At 38.9% G+C, this 17,430-nt stretch overlaps 1 protein-coding gene across 1 annotated transcript in view; it reads right to left on the bottom strand.

Moving 5' to 3' along the window:
• Positions 1-1,509: 1,509 nt before the first annotated feature.
• SLC6A11 (solute carrier family 6 member 11) overlaps positions 1,510-17,430 on the bottom strand; it is a 103,628-nt gene continuing 87,707 nt past the window's right edge. The window contains exons 8-14 of the mRNA XM_009946887.2: positions 14,854-14,978; positions 12,679-12,791; positions 11,143-11,280; positions 5,988-6,090; positions 5,045-5,145; positions 3,530-3,700; positions 1,510-1,662 (exon numbers count right to left, since the gene is read on the bottom strand). Coding sequence (XP_009945189.1) covers positions 1,510-1,662; positions 3,530-3,700; positions 5,045-5,145; positions 5,988-6,090; positions 11,143-11,280; positions 12,679-12,791; positions 14,854-14,978 — 904 coding nt within the window. The remainder of the gene's footprint in view (positions 1,663-3,529; positions 3,701-5,044; positions 5,146-5,987; positions 6,091-11,142; positions 11,281-12,678; positions 12,792-14,853; positions 14,979-17,430) is intronic.

Genomic DNA, 17,430 nt, shown 5'->3' with positions numbered 1-17,430 from the left:
GGGACTAGCGTTAGCATATCTCATGGTAACAACCATCCATCAGCTGGATTCACATACAAAATCTGTTTTAAATTAGGGGAGACAGTTTGTACAATGGATAGAATAAAAAGGCCTGACATCACAAACCCAATACTGCTCCCTCTGTCAAACAGAGAAGTCACAACCTCTCTGTCTTCATTCCTCCATCTGCACCATACATCAATTACCTCCTGGAGCTCCTGGAGAGGTTAAGGACCAATTACTCTAGCCTTCCACTGAATAAGCTCCTATTCTGACTACAGCACAAGCCTCAATACTATTCACATTAGAAGAATCAGGGCCTGATCTGAGAGTATCTAGAAAGTACCTTAGAGATAAGAAAAGCTATATAGGGGTGCACATTGTCATTACAGGATCCCTGATCTCTTTTGAGGGGAGTGAATAGATGTACAGACGGACAGACTGGCAGAAACACACACAGAGAGGCCATGCAGAGCTCTAAACCTGCTCTTTTTTTCCTCAGAACGTCTCCAGATATATAAAGTCACCTTGATCTCCTGTTGTACAAGCACAGACAAACACATTTCACTTCAGGGGATGGGAAGTGACAACCAAAATGAAGTATTGGCTACCCTGACACTAGAGAAAAGACATTTTAGAGGTCTCCTGAAGCAGTACACATCACCTTAGAGACCATTAACTTACAAGAGCAGCAAAATTCATAGCTCTTAAGAAATATTCTCTATCCAATCTCCAGAAAAACAGTGACTCAGAAGTGGGCCCATTCCACCACGTTTTTAGACCTGTTGAAGGAAATGGAGGGTGGAGGGAAGGCGATAGGAGCAGCTGAGATGGTGCTTCTTGTCAGCTTCACAAAACTCAGCTTGAAAGAAGAGCTTTGTTATGTGCAAAAATCCAGTCTGGCAGCTGCCCTAGCCCAGGGAAAGGCTGAATTGCACACAGCCTGGTGCAAAAGCCACTGGCCTCAGCTGGAAAGGCTGCCTCTGATTTCAATGGACTTTGGATGGAGCAGCCCACGTTTAGACAGTAGTACGCAACAGCAGTTACAAGTCATCCCCCCAGCCCCTCACAATTTCTTCCTATATAAACAAAGGACATTCTGGTCCCCTTTATATACATACATTCAAAGCGGAAATGGTCTGAAATGTTTACAGATTAGAATGCATATATCTATACAACATTACATCTGACAGAAATCAAAGTAGAAAGTTTTACAGCACATTATACAGGTCCCTCTAACTTCTAAAAAGTTTACTGAAATCACCATATTACAAGAAGTCACCACTAACATACCTTATAATACTATTTCTTTTTCTTTTACATAATCATCACTTATACAGCAATTTAAAAAAAAAACAACCACTTTTAAACAAGTATACAATTTTCACTTTAAAATTAACTGGTTAATAAAATTTTATGCAAAACAAGCCAGCCTCTATAATTAAGTGAATTTCTTTCTTTCTTTATTTATTTATACAAAAAAAAACCCAAACAAAAATGATAGTTCTTTCAGAAATGTGTCTCCTTTTCTGTGATGGTTGAAATGGTGCCATCCCCTTTCAGTTTGGCATCGCAGTCATTTATTGCTGCAATGTAGGCTCCTCCTCCAAGTTTCCCTCTCATTTTCAGATCTGAGCTAGGTGTAATTAACTTCCGGAATTTCTAGAAAATTTGAGAAAAATGGAAATCATTATCTTTTTCTTGGTGACAGACACACATTTCTTAAACAGACTGACTATAAAACTCTGTTCTTTTGCATGTCTGCTCCTCACTTCCCTGTTAGTCCATCCATAAAACCGCATGCTGCACAGATCTTTACAAATCGAATCAGACCAAAGGCTGGAGAATGAAGGCAAAGACAAAGTCAAAGTGAATTTTCATGCTGATTTCGAGTAACATTCCTTTCCATGAAGAAACTCAGCACAATGATCTGGGTAAGGCCTGTTACACAGGTACATTTTGTTTCTCATGGTATAGTCAAAGGACGTACATTGAAAAAATAAATAAACAAGAGACTGCCAAAGTGTATTAAGCTACAATAAAGGACAGAAGAAAAATATATTGTTCAGCTGAGAACTTTCTCTTTTGTAGCAATAACATCAGTAGCAACGTTGCTGCTTACAGCTTGGGGAGCTGAGATGTCGCAGGAAGTTGGCTTCCTGAGAAGGTCTCCACTGTAATTAAAAAAACCGTCTCGTCGTTCATGTATGGGAAAGGTAATGACCTGTCTGCAGTGCTTCAGACTACAAGGCAACGCAAAACGGCATTCTACAAACAAAGTCCATTTACTTGCAGAGACCAGATAAGGTTGATGCATTAAGGAAATATTTAATGTTAAGATTTGTGCAAAACTTCCTTTTTTGGCATGCTAAGAAACTGTATTATGGACAATTCATCTTTTGTTTATGTACCCACAGTAAAGATTTCTTAGGTAGTCTCCAGGCCATAGCTTAATGGGGTCATTTCAGCATGGACTGCCATCAGCCAGCACAACAAATTGCACATTCGCTTCTCCATTCAAGAAAGCCGTAACTATTACACTGAGATGTACTCAGATATCTTGAGAAGTCATACCCTTCGGTTCTGAGTGGAGGATAACTTTGAGTGGGGGTATATACTGTGAGACAGATCTCTCAAACATGCCAGGTAAGTAGATGAGCCCCAGGCATCCTAGACACAGAAATTCCTGCCGTCTTGTTTTTTCACTTTGGAATTACCCTACAACTGCCAGAAAGACAGAAAGAGTGAGATGGACTGAATAAAGTCCCTTCCATCTACGTATTGAGATAGAAGGAGGCAATACTGGGATACGTACTTTTACTGACTAGTATCTAAGAAACTATAGATGACAGAACCAGGCTTTTCTGGAATATGAGAAATCCCAAATGGCCAAATAAGATTTATATTCTTGTTTCTTCCATTATAGCCATCTTCGCTGTTTACCTTACGAGAAAAGGTCTTATATTTAATAATCTTAACCTCAGCCTAGACCTGAGATAACCTGATACCAAATGTTAGTAAATTGCACTGAATATTTCTTTTTGCCTCTGTTTCTCCCTTAGAGAACTGGAATCAGGAAAGCTGTCTGGAAGACATATGTGAGTGTTTGCTACCCAGCTCCTGGAGGAAAATTCTGGCAACACAAACATTAGTTACCAAAGCCACAGAAAGGCAGTAGCTGACCTAAATGAATGAATGGCCCATACAAACCTTCTTGAGAGGTTTAGCTAATGTTACAGACATTTTAAGCTACAAATTGATCAGAAACAGAGCACCTGAAAGGTATAGTATTGGTTAGTTTCCCACAGGCTGAAGTCAGTGCAGGCAGAAGAAAAAGAAATTCAGAAGAAAACAGAGAAAATTCAGGTGCCTCTTTCCACAGTGCCCGAGAGGCCTAACCCAAGCTGCCACTGAAACACATACGTTGCATTGCTTTTTTGATTAAACTGTGCTTAGTCTCATGCAGGTGAGGACTCACATTCATTTCCACTTCTTTTTTCAGTATCATGAATCTGAAAATATAAATTACCTCTATAAAAGTGCCTTCTGCCTTCCACAGCTTAATGCAGATCCACAAAGGGATACAGATCATGGAAGAAAGCGCCATCATCCACCCTATGCCATAGCCCCAGTCAGGGTATATATATACGTTGTTGTATTTCAAAGGCTTATATTTCACCAGGAAAAAGATGAAGATTCCCTGAAATAAGCAGAGAAACGTATTAGCACTATTTGAAAAAGCATTGCCTGTGTAACAAGAAAATGACTGTTTAGGCAAGGCCAGTCTCTCTAAAGATGGAAAGCAGAGGTAAGCTTTTCAGTCAGAGAAACGAGACCCCCCCCAAAAAAAAAGAAACCAGCAGTATCTTGTTTTATGTACAGAACATGTCTCAGCAGCTTCCACAGAAACAAACAACCTTTCAAGTTTAACTCCTATTTACCTCTGGATGACAATAGAACCTGCAATTTAATGGCAAACAGTACCTGGGCAGGAAAGATTAAGTTTTGCTACCGTGAACCAGCTGTGATTCAGTAACACAAGCTGTCGTGATGAAAAAGGAAAGCCAAAATTTTCAAAGTTGCCTTAATCCACTGTCTGTATCTGCAGTTCTGCAAGCCAACTCTTTCATCCTCACAAGAGCTCAAATATATCAGAATTCGACAGGTGTCTAATCAAGCAGTTTGGACCATTTAAATTTGTGAAATATAGAAAAGTTACTATGTTACTTCTCCAAAGCAGTGAAAAGAATGTACAAGTGCAAGTGATATTAAGTTCATTTCAGAGTTGGTGAAAATAAGCCAGAAATTTTCCCAAGTTTGCAAATGAACTGACAGAGCTCAAGGGAACCTGGATCTCCAGGTGCCCCAGCATCTGTGGTTCTGCAGTTTGTATCATTTACGTATTGGACAACTGGAAGGTTTTAGTGTCTAATCCTCAATCACTTGTGGATCAAATTTATGGGCAATCTGGTCATGCTCCTTTTGTAATTTTGTCCCTGTTACATAGCCACAGCAGATTGCCAGAGTTGGCAGCAGTACTGCTGGCTTCTGGTATGGCAAATTCCTTACCCTTCTTCATGCATATGAAATGTGCTTTTCGCCTCTCCTGCTACTTTTGGTAGAAGAAAAAATGTCCTGTCTTCTTTGAAAAATGTGTACTCAGCCAAAGAGAGGGAAGGAGATAGGAGGCTGGAGCACCAAGTAAACGAGCACACATCTGGAGGAGCTGGAGTTATGTTGGGTAGACACAAGGCATACTAGCGATGCAGTGAAAAAAAAAACCCGTTGTACTGGCAAATGTTCATTTAGGGCCCTGAGTTTACTTTTTTCCTATTATGGCATATACTAAGATTTCTCACAATTCACAGAATATTTAACAATTTTTACAGATCCTAGAGTGGTTTTTTAAATTAAAACATATGCTACAAATCAATAGGCATTTTTCTCAACTGTTATAAACTATTAGCAGCAGCAAATTTCTAAAAATATGCATAGAAAACCCTATTCATGTCTAAACCAAGTTATGTGGATATTCAGTACTTACTGCACAAATACCTGGTGTTAAGACCATCCAGCACCACTTAATCAATGACAGTGGTTTGTACCCAATCATATCTTCAATGTTATCATAAAAGCGATTGCTGCCTGCCCCAAAAAAAAACAGATGAAAAGTAGATGTAGAACGTACATGTAAGAGGTCAGTATTTAAAACAGTAAAGAGAAAAACATAGCTTCTGACAGAGCTGCAAACTCTGTCATCTGCTCCATACTTGTGGCAGAGCCTGCTGCCTACATCTGTATCTGACCAACAGGAACAGAGAGTAGGCGTGGGCTAGCTGTCAAACAGAAATGGCTTCTGGTCAGAACAATCTGAGCTAGCCCAGTTAAAGAGTGTATACATAGGCTACAAGCTTGTGTGTGAATCCCTAGATAGCCAGGGACACATGTGATCTGATGATCAGATGTTGTTTTACACAGTAAATTGTCAGTCCTTTGTGTGCAAAAGCCACTTGAGGATGGAACTATGAACATACCCAGCATTGTGGTGGTTTTCTCTTGACTTTGCTGACAGACAGACAGAAACAGCAGAACTAGGGACACTACTATGTCCCTGTTGTGTTAATAAGGCATGAACTCCAACTTCCCTGGATTTATCTGCAAGTGTCAGAAGCAGAAGGGAACATGCCCTGCACAGCTGCTTTGTGAGAGAAACAGACTTATTGCCACCCCTACTTTCTAAGGCAGCAAGGACTTCCTGGGTGAAAGAAGGTGGAGGTCGGTCCTGACAAGGACCAAGGGGAGAAAGAAAAATATCTATTCCACTGTCTTTGTTATTCAGAGTGGAAAAAAAGGCATTCCCGACTTTTGGTATGGCATGGGAATGTGGAGGGCCCCACTCCATCAGGGTACAAGGCTTTCACACTGCTTTAATGCAAATAGAAAACTTTCATAAAAGCTGCAAACCACAGCAATTTTCAGCAACTCACCGTAAACCCAGCCTATGCAGACACATTCAAATATGGCAACAAAAAGAAGGCACATGCCACTAGCTGCATAAGAGTCAAATAACTGAAAGACGTACATCCCACCCTGAAAGTCAGAAACAGAAAAAGGAAAGAAAATATTGTGTTGGCACCAGCAGGAATATTTCATAGCAAACATGGCTCTAATTACACAGTCAATCTGTTGGTTCCCTGACAATCTTCCTACTAAATTTGGTTCCTTCTTGAACATAGAATATTCGTTTCTCAGTGATTTCTTACTGTGAAAGATTTTTTTCTCCTATAGCCCTTTAGATTATTCCCTATGCCAGTTGAATACTGTGCATTTGCTTTAAGGTAGTAAATTCTGGAGCAGAGAGAACTAAATTTGGCTTGTTTCCAAAATGCTCTCCCACCTCTATGCTTATTTTCCACTTCATTTGTTAACACATCAACCTGTAGACATCTACATCTGCTTTTGATCTCCAGATCACTGCACATTAATATGCAGGGTCTTGTTTCTGTGTCTGTGCTATTAATATGTAAAAGAAATAATTAAAATCTAGGGAAGGAAGGCAAAATCTATAGCTACTAGAATCATTCTCAAATGGCACAGGGACTGTAAAATGAGTAAACTGATCTATAAAGTTTGAATGTAGCTCACAGCCTTTAAGCCACATAACTGAAACAAGTCATTATTATTTGACCGGAGGAAAAAAAAAAAAAAAAGAAATAAGAATCACCCTGACTCCAAGCAAGCTTTTAAAAAATGTTTTCCTAACAAGTTAAAAATTGTTCTCCAAATGGCTTTAAAATAGCAACCTCCGCACTTCCAGAAAGGAGAGCAACCAAAGCCAAGCAGTGTCCTAAGGCAGCACAGCATCCACAGAAAAGGCGCACGATGCTGTCAATGGTCTGTATTTTTCTGCATACAGGGGTGTCACAATACCAACCAGTATGAAAAAGGTAAATGTGCTTCAGACATCCTCACTGTCTGTTTGACTATGACTCAGCTGTATCAATTGTCACATCCATCAAAGGCATAATTCTTTTCTCCTTTTCCTGTATTTTTTCTCCTGCTTACAATAGTCAGAACTGTTCAGAGAATGGGCTGGCTTCTATAGCCTTTGCCTCGAGGCAAGATGAGAAGAAAACCTATGAAGTCCAGTTAAATAACATTATGGATAACCTGGCTATTAAAATTATATCAATAATATTACACTATGTTCTATGCAGGATACTTAATCTTTTATCACATATGCATTCAGTATTGAAATAATAATGAGGAAGAGATTCACAAAAGATCATTTCAATAGAAAGGAATCCTAAGACTTCCCTCTTTGCAGAAAGCTATGTGAAGGAAATAGGGACTTGAGACCATCTCTTCAGTTGAAATGTAAAGCTATTTGGGTAGTACATATGATCCATTACATCTCAGACAATTTTCTGCAAATGGAAGAGAACCCTAAAAACAAAGAAAACTAAATCAAAAACAATACCTAGGATTTCCCCCTGTTTTCCTCTGCATTAACTGACTGAAGGTAAGTTAAGGTGGACTCTGTAAGCTTGAAAACAGGTCTAAATCTTATATAACATAAGAATGTTCTAAAGTTATTGTACATGAAACTGCATTGATGTCCAAGCAGTCATTTGGCAAAACCACTGCTGTATAGTTAGGAAATGACCACATATCTGAATGAGAAAGTTTTCCTACAAGGTAAAACATCTTTTATGATTAATCCAAAACCTGAACATAATCCAGGAAGGTGTACTTAGAAATGCAGGAGAGGATAAGGACAAAGCTGGGATATGTATTCACCCTTGGAAGTCTCACTCCTGCATAATGCTTTGATGCCTTAATGAAGTACCATGGAACGACATCAGTGTGTCATTCCTGCATTGGATCACAGCTACTTAGATTGCCTAGTTGATGATGTAAATAAGTTACATCTCTCAGTAGTAACTTGCGTCTCTCTAGCAATACTGAGAAAAAAAGTGTTTCTCTGTTCTTTAAGGTTTCTGTTGAGCAAAAAGTTACAGTAAAAGCACTGTAGAATGTCAGCCCTCTAGACCAGAATGCCAATGTTGAAGTAAAATTTTTTTAATTAAATGAGATATTTTTTTTCTCTTAATGCAGATGCTTTTTTGATTATTAGCTATGCTGCTTTTAGTCAGCTCTGCCAACTGGCTGCTTCCTGAAATCTCACAAGTGAACATCTTTACTGCAAGGAGCTCAAGGTAAGGTTCAGCAAATACCTGAGCAAATGGAAACTTAGAGATCAATCAACTAAGAAAATACAACATAAGGAAAACAACTCTGTGAAACTCTTGCAAGAATATCCCTGTCATTTTGGAGAACTTTCTTCCTCTTCGCTCTTCATGCTTATATTGCTTTTAGCCTGTACATGTTGATAATGTATCTCTCACTGCTCTGCTTAACACTTGCACTGTGGGAAGAATTATTCCAAAATTTCCACAGTTGCTATAGCAAAGACAATTTATCTTACCAACGGTAAGAATGATTACAGGCAAACTGGTCCCTGGTTGTCCTGCTCCAATGCTCAGCTTATAGGGACACACATCTGGAAGGAACTGTCAACTGGTGCCAATTCCTGTTCTCACAGGGAACTGTGTCACATGATACCTTTCACCAACTAACTGACAATCTGAATTCCAGTTTAAAGCCAGAATTATTTTCTCAGAAAAACTTCTAGAACGTCACTCTTCTGGTGGAGAGAAAATCCTTTCTTAATTTTCAGCCTAATTATTCATGGCCAGCTTATCCACCCTGGACTGGGGAAAGGGAGCCATTCTTTTTGATGAAATAGTTCATGTTTTATACTCACTGTTACATCTATGATGTCCTTACAGAAAGCAATCATACACCCTTGCTAACATTATGATAATTTTGCTAGTTTCTGGCAAAACCGTCTCTTTACTTCCAGGACCACCATCACTGCTCTTGCTTTGCATGCCGTCCCCAGCCTGAACAGAAACATCCAGAGTCATACATAGTATTTTAGTGGCACTATTACCTTGTCCAGTCATGGGACTATTCCCACCTCTCAATTGGAAATACCATCCCGCAACATCTAACAAACAGTTTCATGTCTACAGCATATTTGTAGTGCTTAGTTTCACATCCAGATGCCTCTCTTTCCTAATTGTTTTCAACATCTAGTAGAAATGTTTACTACCATATGGGTGACTTTATACCTTGTGCTACTATAGCCTACCCCATCTTTAGTGCTCCAGTCATCCACTCCTTCCCTGTCATTATGCCTTCTTCTGTCACTCAGGAATGTCAGAGTTAATGAAGCTTGATTTGGATTTAAATCTTATAGAGGACTGTGAGCCCTTATTCTTCACCTACTCATTAGGCCACAGCTTTTTTGTGAATTCTCTGGTTTTTAATAAAGACTGAACCCGTGCTTTGTTCTTTTGAACAATAAGGACATTTCTAGGACTTCTCTATCTGGCTGCCAGCTTTCAAGAACTATGATCTTCCATGAAAAAGGATTTATCTTCGAAACTTCTGTTAAATTAACAGAAATCTGCCAATAGATTAAAAATTTAAAATGAAGAAGGAATACATCTCCAGACAGCTAGTGGCATGTAGCCAATGACTATATGTGACTTGTTTCCATAGCAAGTCAACTACAGATACCAGATAAAATTTCTACCAAGCGCTGTCTGTGTAACTTCACTAAGAAACTTATTTTGGCCACTCTGTCTTTTAATACCAACAGTCATCTCCTCTTTGTCCAGTTACTTGTACAAGTTCTTTTGTTTTGATTAAAACTAATAATTTGTCTTGAGGTGTATTTTTAATTTCTTCAGTGAATTTCTGAGAACTGAATTTATGCCCAACTTCATTTGCTTCATACTGTGTCTCATATCTCTACTCAGAGAAAGATGTCTGATTAGTCTGGCACAAACTGTCACTAACAAAAATAGCAAAAGTTTCATTTTGTCCCAGCCTCCATGTTCCTCCCCATCTTTAGTTATTTTTTTCCTTGAAAGTTTATCTAAAGCTAATATATCCTGATTAGCTGATTTATTCTATTAGTTGTAAAAACTTGCATACTGAGGACAACAAACTAACATGCTTACAATTGCCCAATGCCTTTTTTGGGTGAAATTTGCTCATTTTCAGTAACAAAGCCATTTGAAAAGCATGTAGTCTAAGGACTGTGGATCTCTGTAGAGGGAATTTAAGTGACCCCAGATGATTTCATGAAGCTCTGGGAGGCTGCTTCGCAGGGAAACCCCACCTGATATTGCTGCACAACAGAGACACGCTGTGGCCCTTCACGGTTAACACAGCCAGGCTTCCTCAGGCATTTAATTCCACAGCTCCTCAGACACAAAACTTTTCTTTGCCTCTCTCCCTGGTACAGGGAGGCTCTAATGGCCCAGCAAGCAGAAAAGAGCATGGATTCTGCCCCTCTTCTTCCTGTCTTGAGAGGGTAAGGTGAAGGAGGGGAAGCCTGTTGATACAGCTCACTCTGAAACGTAAGCCCTGAACTGCTGCCAAAGGATCCCTGAGTCCCTCCCCAGCCTGGGTACCAAAAACCAGTAGCGGTAGACATGTTGTATCATGAGTTGATGGGATGGGCTCGCACCCTCAGAATTTTTGGTGTAGAACATCCCAGAGCAAACACCCTGGTTTGTTTGGAAAAAAAGTTTGTTGTTTTTTTTTTCTCCCCCCACCCTCTTACTGAAGCAATTTCTGCTCAGAGATTGGTTGCATTGATTGACCTGGGCTGGTGATATAAAAATCAAAGATGTTGCAGTTTTCTGTTTTCACTTAACTTCACCTTCTTTATTGATCTATTATCTAAAACGTAGTTGTTTTCAGACTGGTCTGCCCAAAGTAAGCAGAAACCAGCATACCTGGTTGGCTGGTGCAAAGCAGACGGAATTTCTTTGGCTACGCAACTTTTATTAAAATATTTCCTAAGTTCAACTGAAAAACTGAGGATACATTTCACACTTCAAATGTTTAGCAGTAGATGAGAACAGTCTCTCAAGTATTTTGTAGTCATGTTCCTGACAGTGAAATTTGTCTATGGCAAATGTTTTTACATTTTATCTGTTAAGATTATAAACAGAAACCCATTTCCTTTTTTCTGCAGTAGTACAACAGAGTGCATCTTACCTCAGTTAACATTATTAGGCCAATGAAGTATGACACAATGGAAAGGCCAAGAATCAACAGTTCTCTTCTGTATCCCCTTCGGAAAATCTTTGGGTACATATCTACAACAGCTGTCACAAGGCTTTCAACACACACAAACTAGAACAAATGATAGGAAAGTACAAATGAAATATGCATCTCATCTGCTGCTGGGATTTGGATTTGCTACCAAACACTTCAAATATCCTTCTCTGTTCTCATCATAGGGATCGAATGATCCCTGAGGACACTCTACAAGCAGAAGCTCCAACTGAGAGGAACATCATTTCAGAATTAAAAAGCCCAAAGCGATGGATTTCCAGTCCACCACCAAATTCAAATAGTTGAACCCATTAACATTATCTCAGCACACATTTGCCCTGTAGTAGATGGATTATATAAAAATTAAAACTTTCAAATATGGCCTGAATGGGACTTAAGTAATGTACAAGCTGTTCATAGGACTGCAGCAGAATTTCACTCTAAGCATCCTGCCCTTCCATCACTCAAGGGAATGCTGTGCAGTGTGCTATGCACCTTCAAGTACTGCTAAATGAACTGCAGGTTTTTCAGAGAAGTTCTCTCCATTTTACAGAAGAGAAGTTCCACAAAGCCATGAAGTGCCCAAGCCAAGTACATCTAACAAAAGAGGGAAGGAACATTCCTACTGACTTTAAACATCAGCAGAAAGGAAGAGGCCTGAGCTTCTGACTCAGGACTTCGGACCAAGGTTTCTAAAATAGGCACCAAAATTAATGCCCAAAAGTAGACACTATAAAGCCTGCTTCATTGGAACAGTCAAGAGTGGAATTCCGGAATTGCTCATTTAAAAAAAAGACTTTAAAAAGAATTGTTAGATCAGGAAAAAGAGCAGTTATTAAAATGTTCATTTTAATTTTAATTTAATGGTTGGAAACGTCATGCAAAATAAGCACTGAAGAGCTTCACTCTACAATATACAGTCATAAACTTTCTGAACCAAATCATGCCGAGAGCCGAGCTGCATGCTAAAAATGCCAGTTACTTTACATTTTTCATCAAATGACTTTCACAATTTTTATGGGCACATAGGAAGGACAACTTCTATGCTGTCACTGCTGCAGGACATAACTACACATTTCTTGCTATGGTATTTTGAAGTATAAATACACCATAGAAACTTACATTGTCACTATCTGATATTCATTTTCAAAATGCATTGCAAAGTGCTTTAAAAATGGGAAAAGAAGACACACTGGTATTTTACTGAAGTGTGAATTTTAGTGACACATATTTAAGTTCAAACTAATTTCCATGTTCATAATGAAAGCTGTAGTCAAGCTGAGTCAATGTTCACAGTAAATCACAAAGCAACCTCCAGCGGCACATAACTAAGGTTTAAAATAAGGAACCTGAATCAATGGTTTTAAGCAAGGAATTCAGTTAGGGTTCACTCTTTCATCAGGTTAGATGCTGTTTACATCAAGGATGCTGATATACACATGCTGACAAAATATTTAAATAGCGTTTTTTTCATACCTGACTATCTAATCCAAGGAATATGAGCATCATGAAGAACAGAGTTGCCCACAGAGGAGAAAGAGGCATCATGGTAACAGCTTTAGGGTAAGCAATGAATGCAAGTCCTGGTCCTGAAAAGGAAGAAAAAAAGGGAAATCATTTATACCTGTGTACTGGGTCTGTCTGAGATGGAGGTAACTTTCTCCTTAACAGCCTGTAGAGTGCTGTGTTTTGGATTTGTGGATAGAACAGCATTGCTAACACCAACATTGTGGCTATTGCTGAACAGTGCTTGCACAGTGTCACTTACTAAACTCTCTTTATCTGGACCCACCAGTTTTCTCACTTTTTCTCTTCCTGTTCCCTTCCCATCCCACTGGGGTGGGCGAGTGAGCGAACAATGGTGAGGATGCTTAGCTGCTGGCAAGGGTCAACCCACCACAACTTGTTCATTCATGGCATGTAAGAGGAGCTAAATAAAAGACTGAAAACCTTGACAAACTCTACACCTCTAATACTCTAAGTATTTGGTGATGAGGCTAATCAGTAATGAAGACTTGCTTGGTACTTCAACTCTGCCTACCTCCTGTCCAAATGTTTGAAGGTCAAGACTTCTGTTAAGACATGACTGTACTTTATGTTCTCCGTCTTCTTTATGTAGATGTACAGCAAGACTCACATACCTGAATAAATACTAGCATGTAGTCCTATGATTGCCTTATATAACTTATTATCATGTTCTGGAATCTTTTTTTTTTCCCCCAAGGTAGCACTGTATTTGACATTTTGTGCAAGAATGCAGTCAATGGTAAGAGCTGCATCTTGGAAGCCATACATGGTGCAAGCCAAATGTCTACTAGTTTGTTCAAAATCTGCTCTGCATTTTTGAGTGCTGCTGCTGGTACATAATATTAATTCATTGGCTCCAGATTTGCAGAAATCTTTAAATTAGAACATTTTTGCAACAGCATTGGTAACTTCTCAGATCTGCTAAAATACCATCTCACTTAGTTCATATTTTCCTGTTCACATTTATCTGTGCCCATTTTTCGGCTGCTGCAAACTCTCATGCTACAATAGCTTTTATTGAAGCTAGCCAGCTTTTAAAGCAGGGATGCAAGACCAGTATCGCAAGGCTGATAAAGGAGTACTCCTGCTGCAATAACTTCAGCGAAGACCTGTCAACACACTAGTGCTTCTTCATTTAACACAGTATTTACAAGATCCTGTAGTTTCCAGAGTTGCTGTAGTCTTTTAATCCTTTTCTGTACAGTTTCTATAGTAGTATAAGCCAGTTGTTTCAGAGGCTTTAGGAAGAGGGAAATATTTTCCATGACAGTATCAGTGAAGCTTTCCTGCTAATCTTGACTAACTTCATGAGAGTCATTTCTCCTCAACAGTTCAGCATTATACTGCTTTTTTCTTTTTCTGGGCATGTGATGCTTAAAGATGTTACATCCACAAAGGTGTTAAAGAGCAATTAACTTTCATTGGATGTCTTACTCCAAGTAATGGATGAATGTTAGATGGTTAATTTCTTGTAGACATGGACCTTTGTGCCTTTCTGGACTCAAAACAAGAACTTTTGTACTTAATCAACCAGAGTGTCTCAGCATATGACCCTGAGAGAAAAACTAACATTAGGAGATGGCATTAGCGACCTGACTGTTAGAAATATGTATTTAGATAGTATACATTAAGTGAGCCTTCAGAGGACTTCCAAGGATTTCTCCTAAACAGCTGGTTTCCCATGACTTTAATAGCTATATCTTTTTTAATTTTTCTTTCCTTTTTTTTTTTTTTTCCAGAAGGAACAAATGTTTGTGTAGATTAGTCTGACTTATTTAAAGAAAACTGAATGCTCCTTTCATGAGGATATGACACTCAAGGGAGAAATATAGCTCTGCTAAACAATTTTTCTGGATGCTCAGCTGGAGTAAGTTTGTGTTACAATAGCTCCTTGACTTTATGAATTTGGTGCTATGCACAGTACCATCAATATTTTTCACACAGAAATATATGACCATAAAACTATTTAAGAACTCTTCTTATAGCAGTTATTCTAATGAGTCAGGTAACGTGTTTTTAAAAGGAGTTTTGTAAAACTATCTGCAAAACAGTCAACTTATCCATAGGACATGGCACAGACTAAATACTCTGACAGCAGCCTCTAGGCATCTTTTGTTAACTCACCTGATTCTGCAACTTCCGCAATGGGCACGCCTTGTTCATAAGCCATAAATCCAAGAACTGAAAAGATAGCAAAACCAGCAACAAAGCTTGTGCCACTGTTCAAGCAGCAGAGCATGATGCAGTCTCTGAAAATATAAATAAAAAACACTGCAGTTGGTCTCCAGATCCTGGGGTTTTTTTCATATACTGAGCCATAGGACTAACAGAAGCCCAAGCTACAGGAATGGACATTAAGTTGCTCATTAAGAGTAAGCTCCCAACTGATGCTATGCCTGAGAAATCAGTCAGGCAAAAGCATTTGCAGGAAGGTACCTTCACAATACCCTTGCTTGTGTTTTAACCGGTTGAATTGCAAACGCGTCGCTACTGGCTTCCTGGTTTTCAATATAATATTTAAAAACATGTAAAAATACAGTGAGAACAGTGTTAAGAACAATTTTTCTACAGTAGTTGTAATAATGTATTCCAGCAGGTATGAACTCCTCTGTAAACTATATAAAAATGATAGTAATTTGTTTCCTAGGGAAAAATCCTATGGTCAGATCTTAGCTAATTCTATTCCAATTACAGCATATTGGCAATATGTATCCGCATGAAATACAACTCCAGTTTGGTTTATAAACTTTTTTTAAGAAGCCACAGTAATGAGAAACACCATACATAATCTAAGAAGTGTGTACATGCCTAAAAAAGTGCCTAACAAGTGGGCTAAGACAGTGCAAGGACACTGATCTTTTCAGACCAATGTGTCCTACACAACAAACAGTGACGATTACAAGGCCAAGGTGAAGAAATACTTTGTTTCCCAGATTGGAAATGTCACAAGAGTAAATCACTTTTTAAAAAGGGAAAATACACTTGCAGAAAGGTGCGACGTCTCCCCAGAGCTCAGTGAAATATCATTGTTCATCCTGCTTTCAGACAGCACTTCAGGCATGACAGATGATGAGGTAGGAATGATTTACCATGACAGTCAGTCTTTTAAGACTGTTTGCTACAAGAGACAGCTGTGTACTTGGGAAAGTAATAATCTAACTTAGATGCCTGAAAGAAAATCAGGATTCTAAACCACTGAAACATAAGGCAAGCCTCTAGCTCTGTCAAGCCTATACCTTAGTCTGGTTTATTCCCGTCCTATTACAGCTCTGAAGCAAATTTTTGTGCAAGCTGTTAGAAGAAATGACCACGTAAAACCTAACAGGTTCTGAATCCACATCTTCAATAATGATTCCTATCTTTGTCACAGATTTCTAGTGACTTCTTGAAAATCAGAGACAATTCATATTTTTGAAGTCCTGGAATATATTCCAACAAAACTTCTTTGGTAATCTCTCTGTCCTGCTGCTTGTTTCATTTGGTATTTTTATCCTGTAACTTTATCTCATCAGTTTATTAAGTGGAAAGTGATGTAAACAGTTCCAGCATCATCTTCCTTCACTAATGAGCCCTGCACTGCATTCCACATCTGTTCAAAGCTCTTCCTGTTACTGACTTTGACTCACCTTAGCATCAGGCACATACATTCTAAATGGCACGAAGCAGGCATCTATTTCAATACTGCCAAGGGAGTGATCAGCTGAACTATGGCCATAGGGCCATGGGAGGTTTTGGCTCTCTCTCATCACCTTATCTACAGTTAACTTTAACCATTATTTTGACAATGTTTCTATGTTTTCATAAACATTTCATAGTAAAAAACTTCTATACGGCACATTGTCTGTAAATTGCCAAAATTTGTCCAGAAATGAAAGAGAACAAATACTCCCATTTGTAGATCAAGACTCAGACATCAAGTAGTCAAGTGACGTTCACACTTTTTTCATGCATGGACTCTCTCTAATACTGTTTGTTCATTAGCAGGGGTGAAGAGGTCCTTTAAAATAGTTTTTGAAAATTCTGAAAATGGTCAGAATTTGAATCTGTTATTTATTTGCTTTACATATGAAATTACTTCTTGTAGTTATGCAGAGCCAGGCTAGTTATACGCTTTGGATGTTTTAAAGCAGAATAGCAATCTAAAAGAAAGCAATCAGAAGCATGGAGGTTCTTGTACTTTGCAGAGAAACAAAACAAGGGAAAAGATCATCTTCCTAACCATTCTTCTCGGTGTATTTCAGCCCTGAAGTAGCTCTGGAGAGATTCTTACCCCAGCCTATCTCACCTAAGAGACTGGTGAATTCAATGCTGAGAACCTAAAACTAAGCGTGATGAAACTGTCGATAAGAGACGTCAGACAGATGTGTTTTTTAATCCTTTGGGGGAAAAAGAAGAGGTACTACTTCAGTAGGATGGATCTGACTGCTCACCATTTGTATGACACCATTTGGAACAGCCTGTTTTCTGAAGATAAGATTTATTTTAGATAATTCCCAGGCTTGAAATGCAGTCCAAACAACAAGATATTCTTTTCTGGTGAATGGCGTGACACAGGACATTTGAGAGCTGCAGTTTCCTAACTAGGTGAAAAGGAGTTGAGGTGGAGACACATTGCTCCCTGTGCACCTTCAGAGCCCCTGGCAGTTTCTGCTGCTTCCTCTTGAAGGAAGGTCCTAGGGCAAGGCCCAAGTGGTTTAAGCT

Source organism: Leptosomus discolor, chromosome 9 (genome assembly GCF_034619465.1).
Source record: "Leptosomus discolor isolate bLepDis1 chromosome 9, bLepDis1.hap2, whole genome shotgun sequence".
In the NCBI taxonomy this organism is placed as follows: domain Eukaryota; kingdom Metazoa; phylum Chordata; class Aves; order Leptosomiformes; family Leptosomidae; genus Leptosomus; species Leptosomus discolor.
The sequence above is the reverse complement of the archived record's forward strand: the minus strand, read 5'-3'. Positions and strand labels throughout refer to the sequence as shown.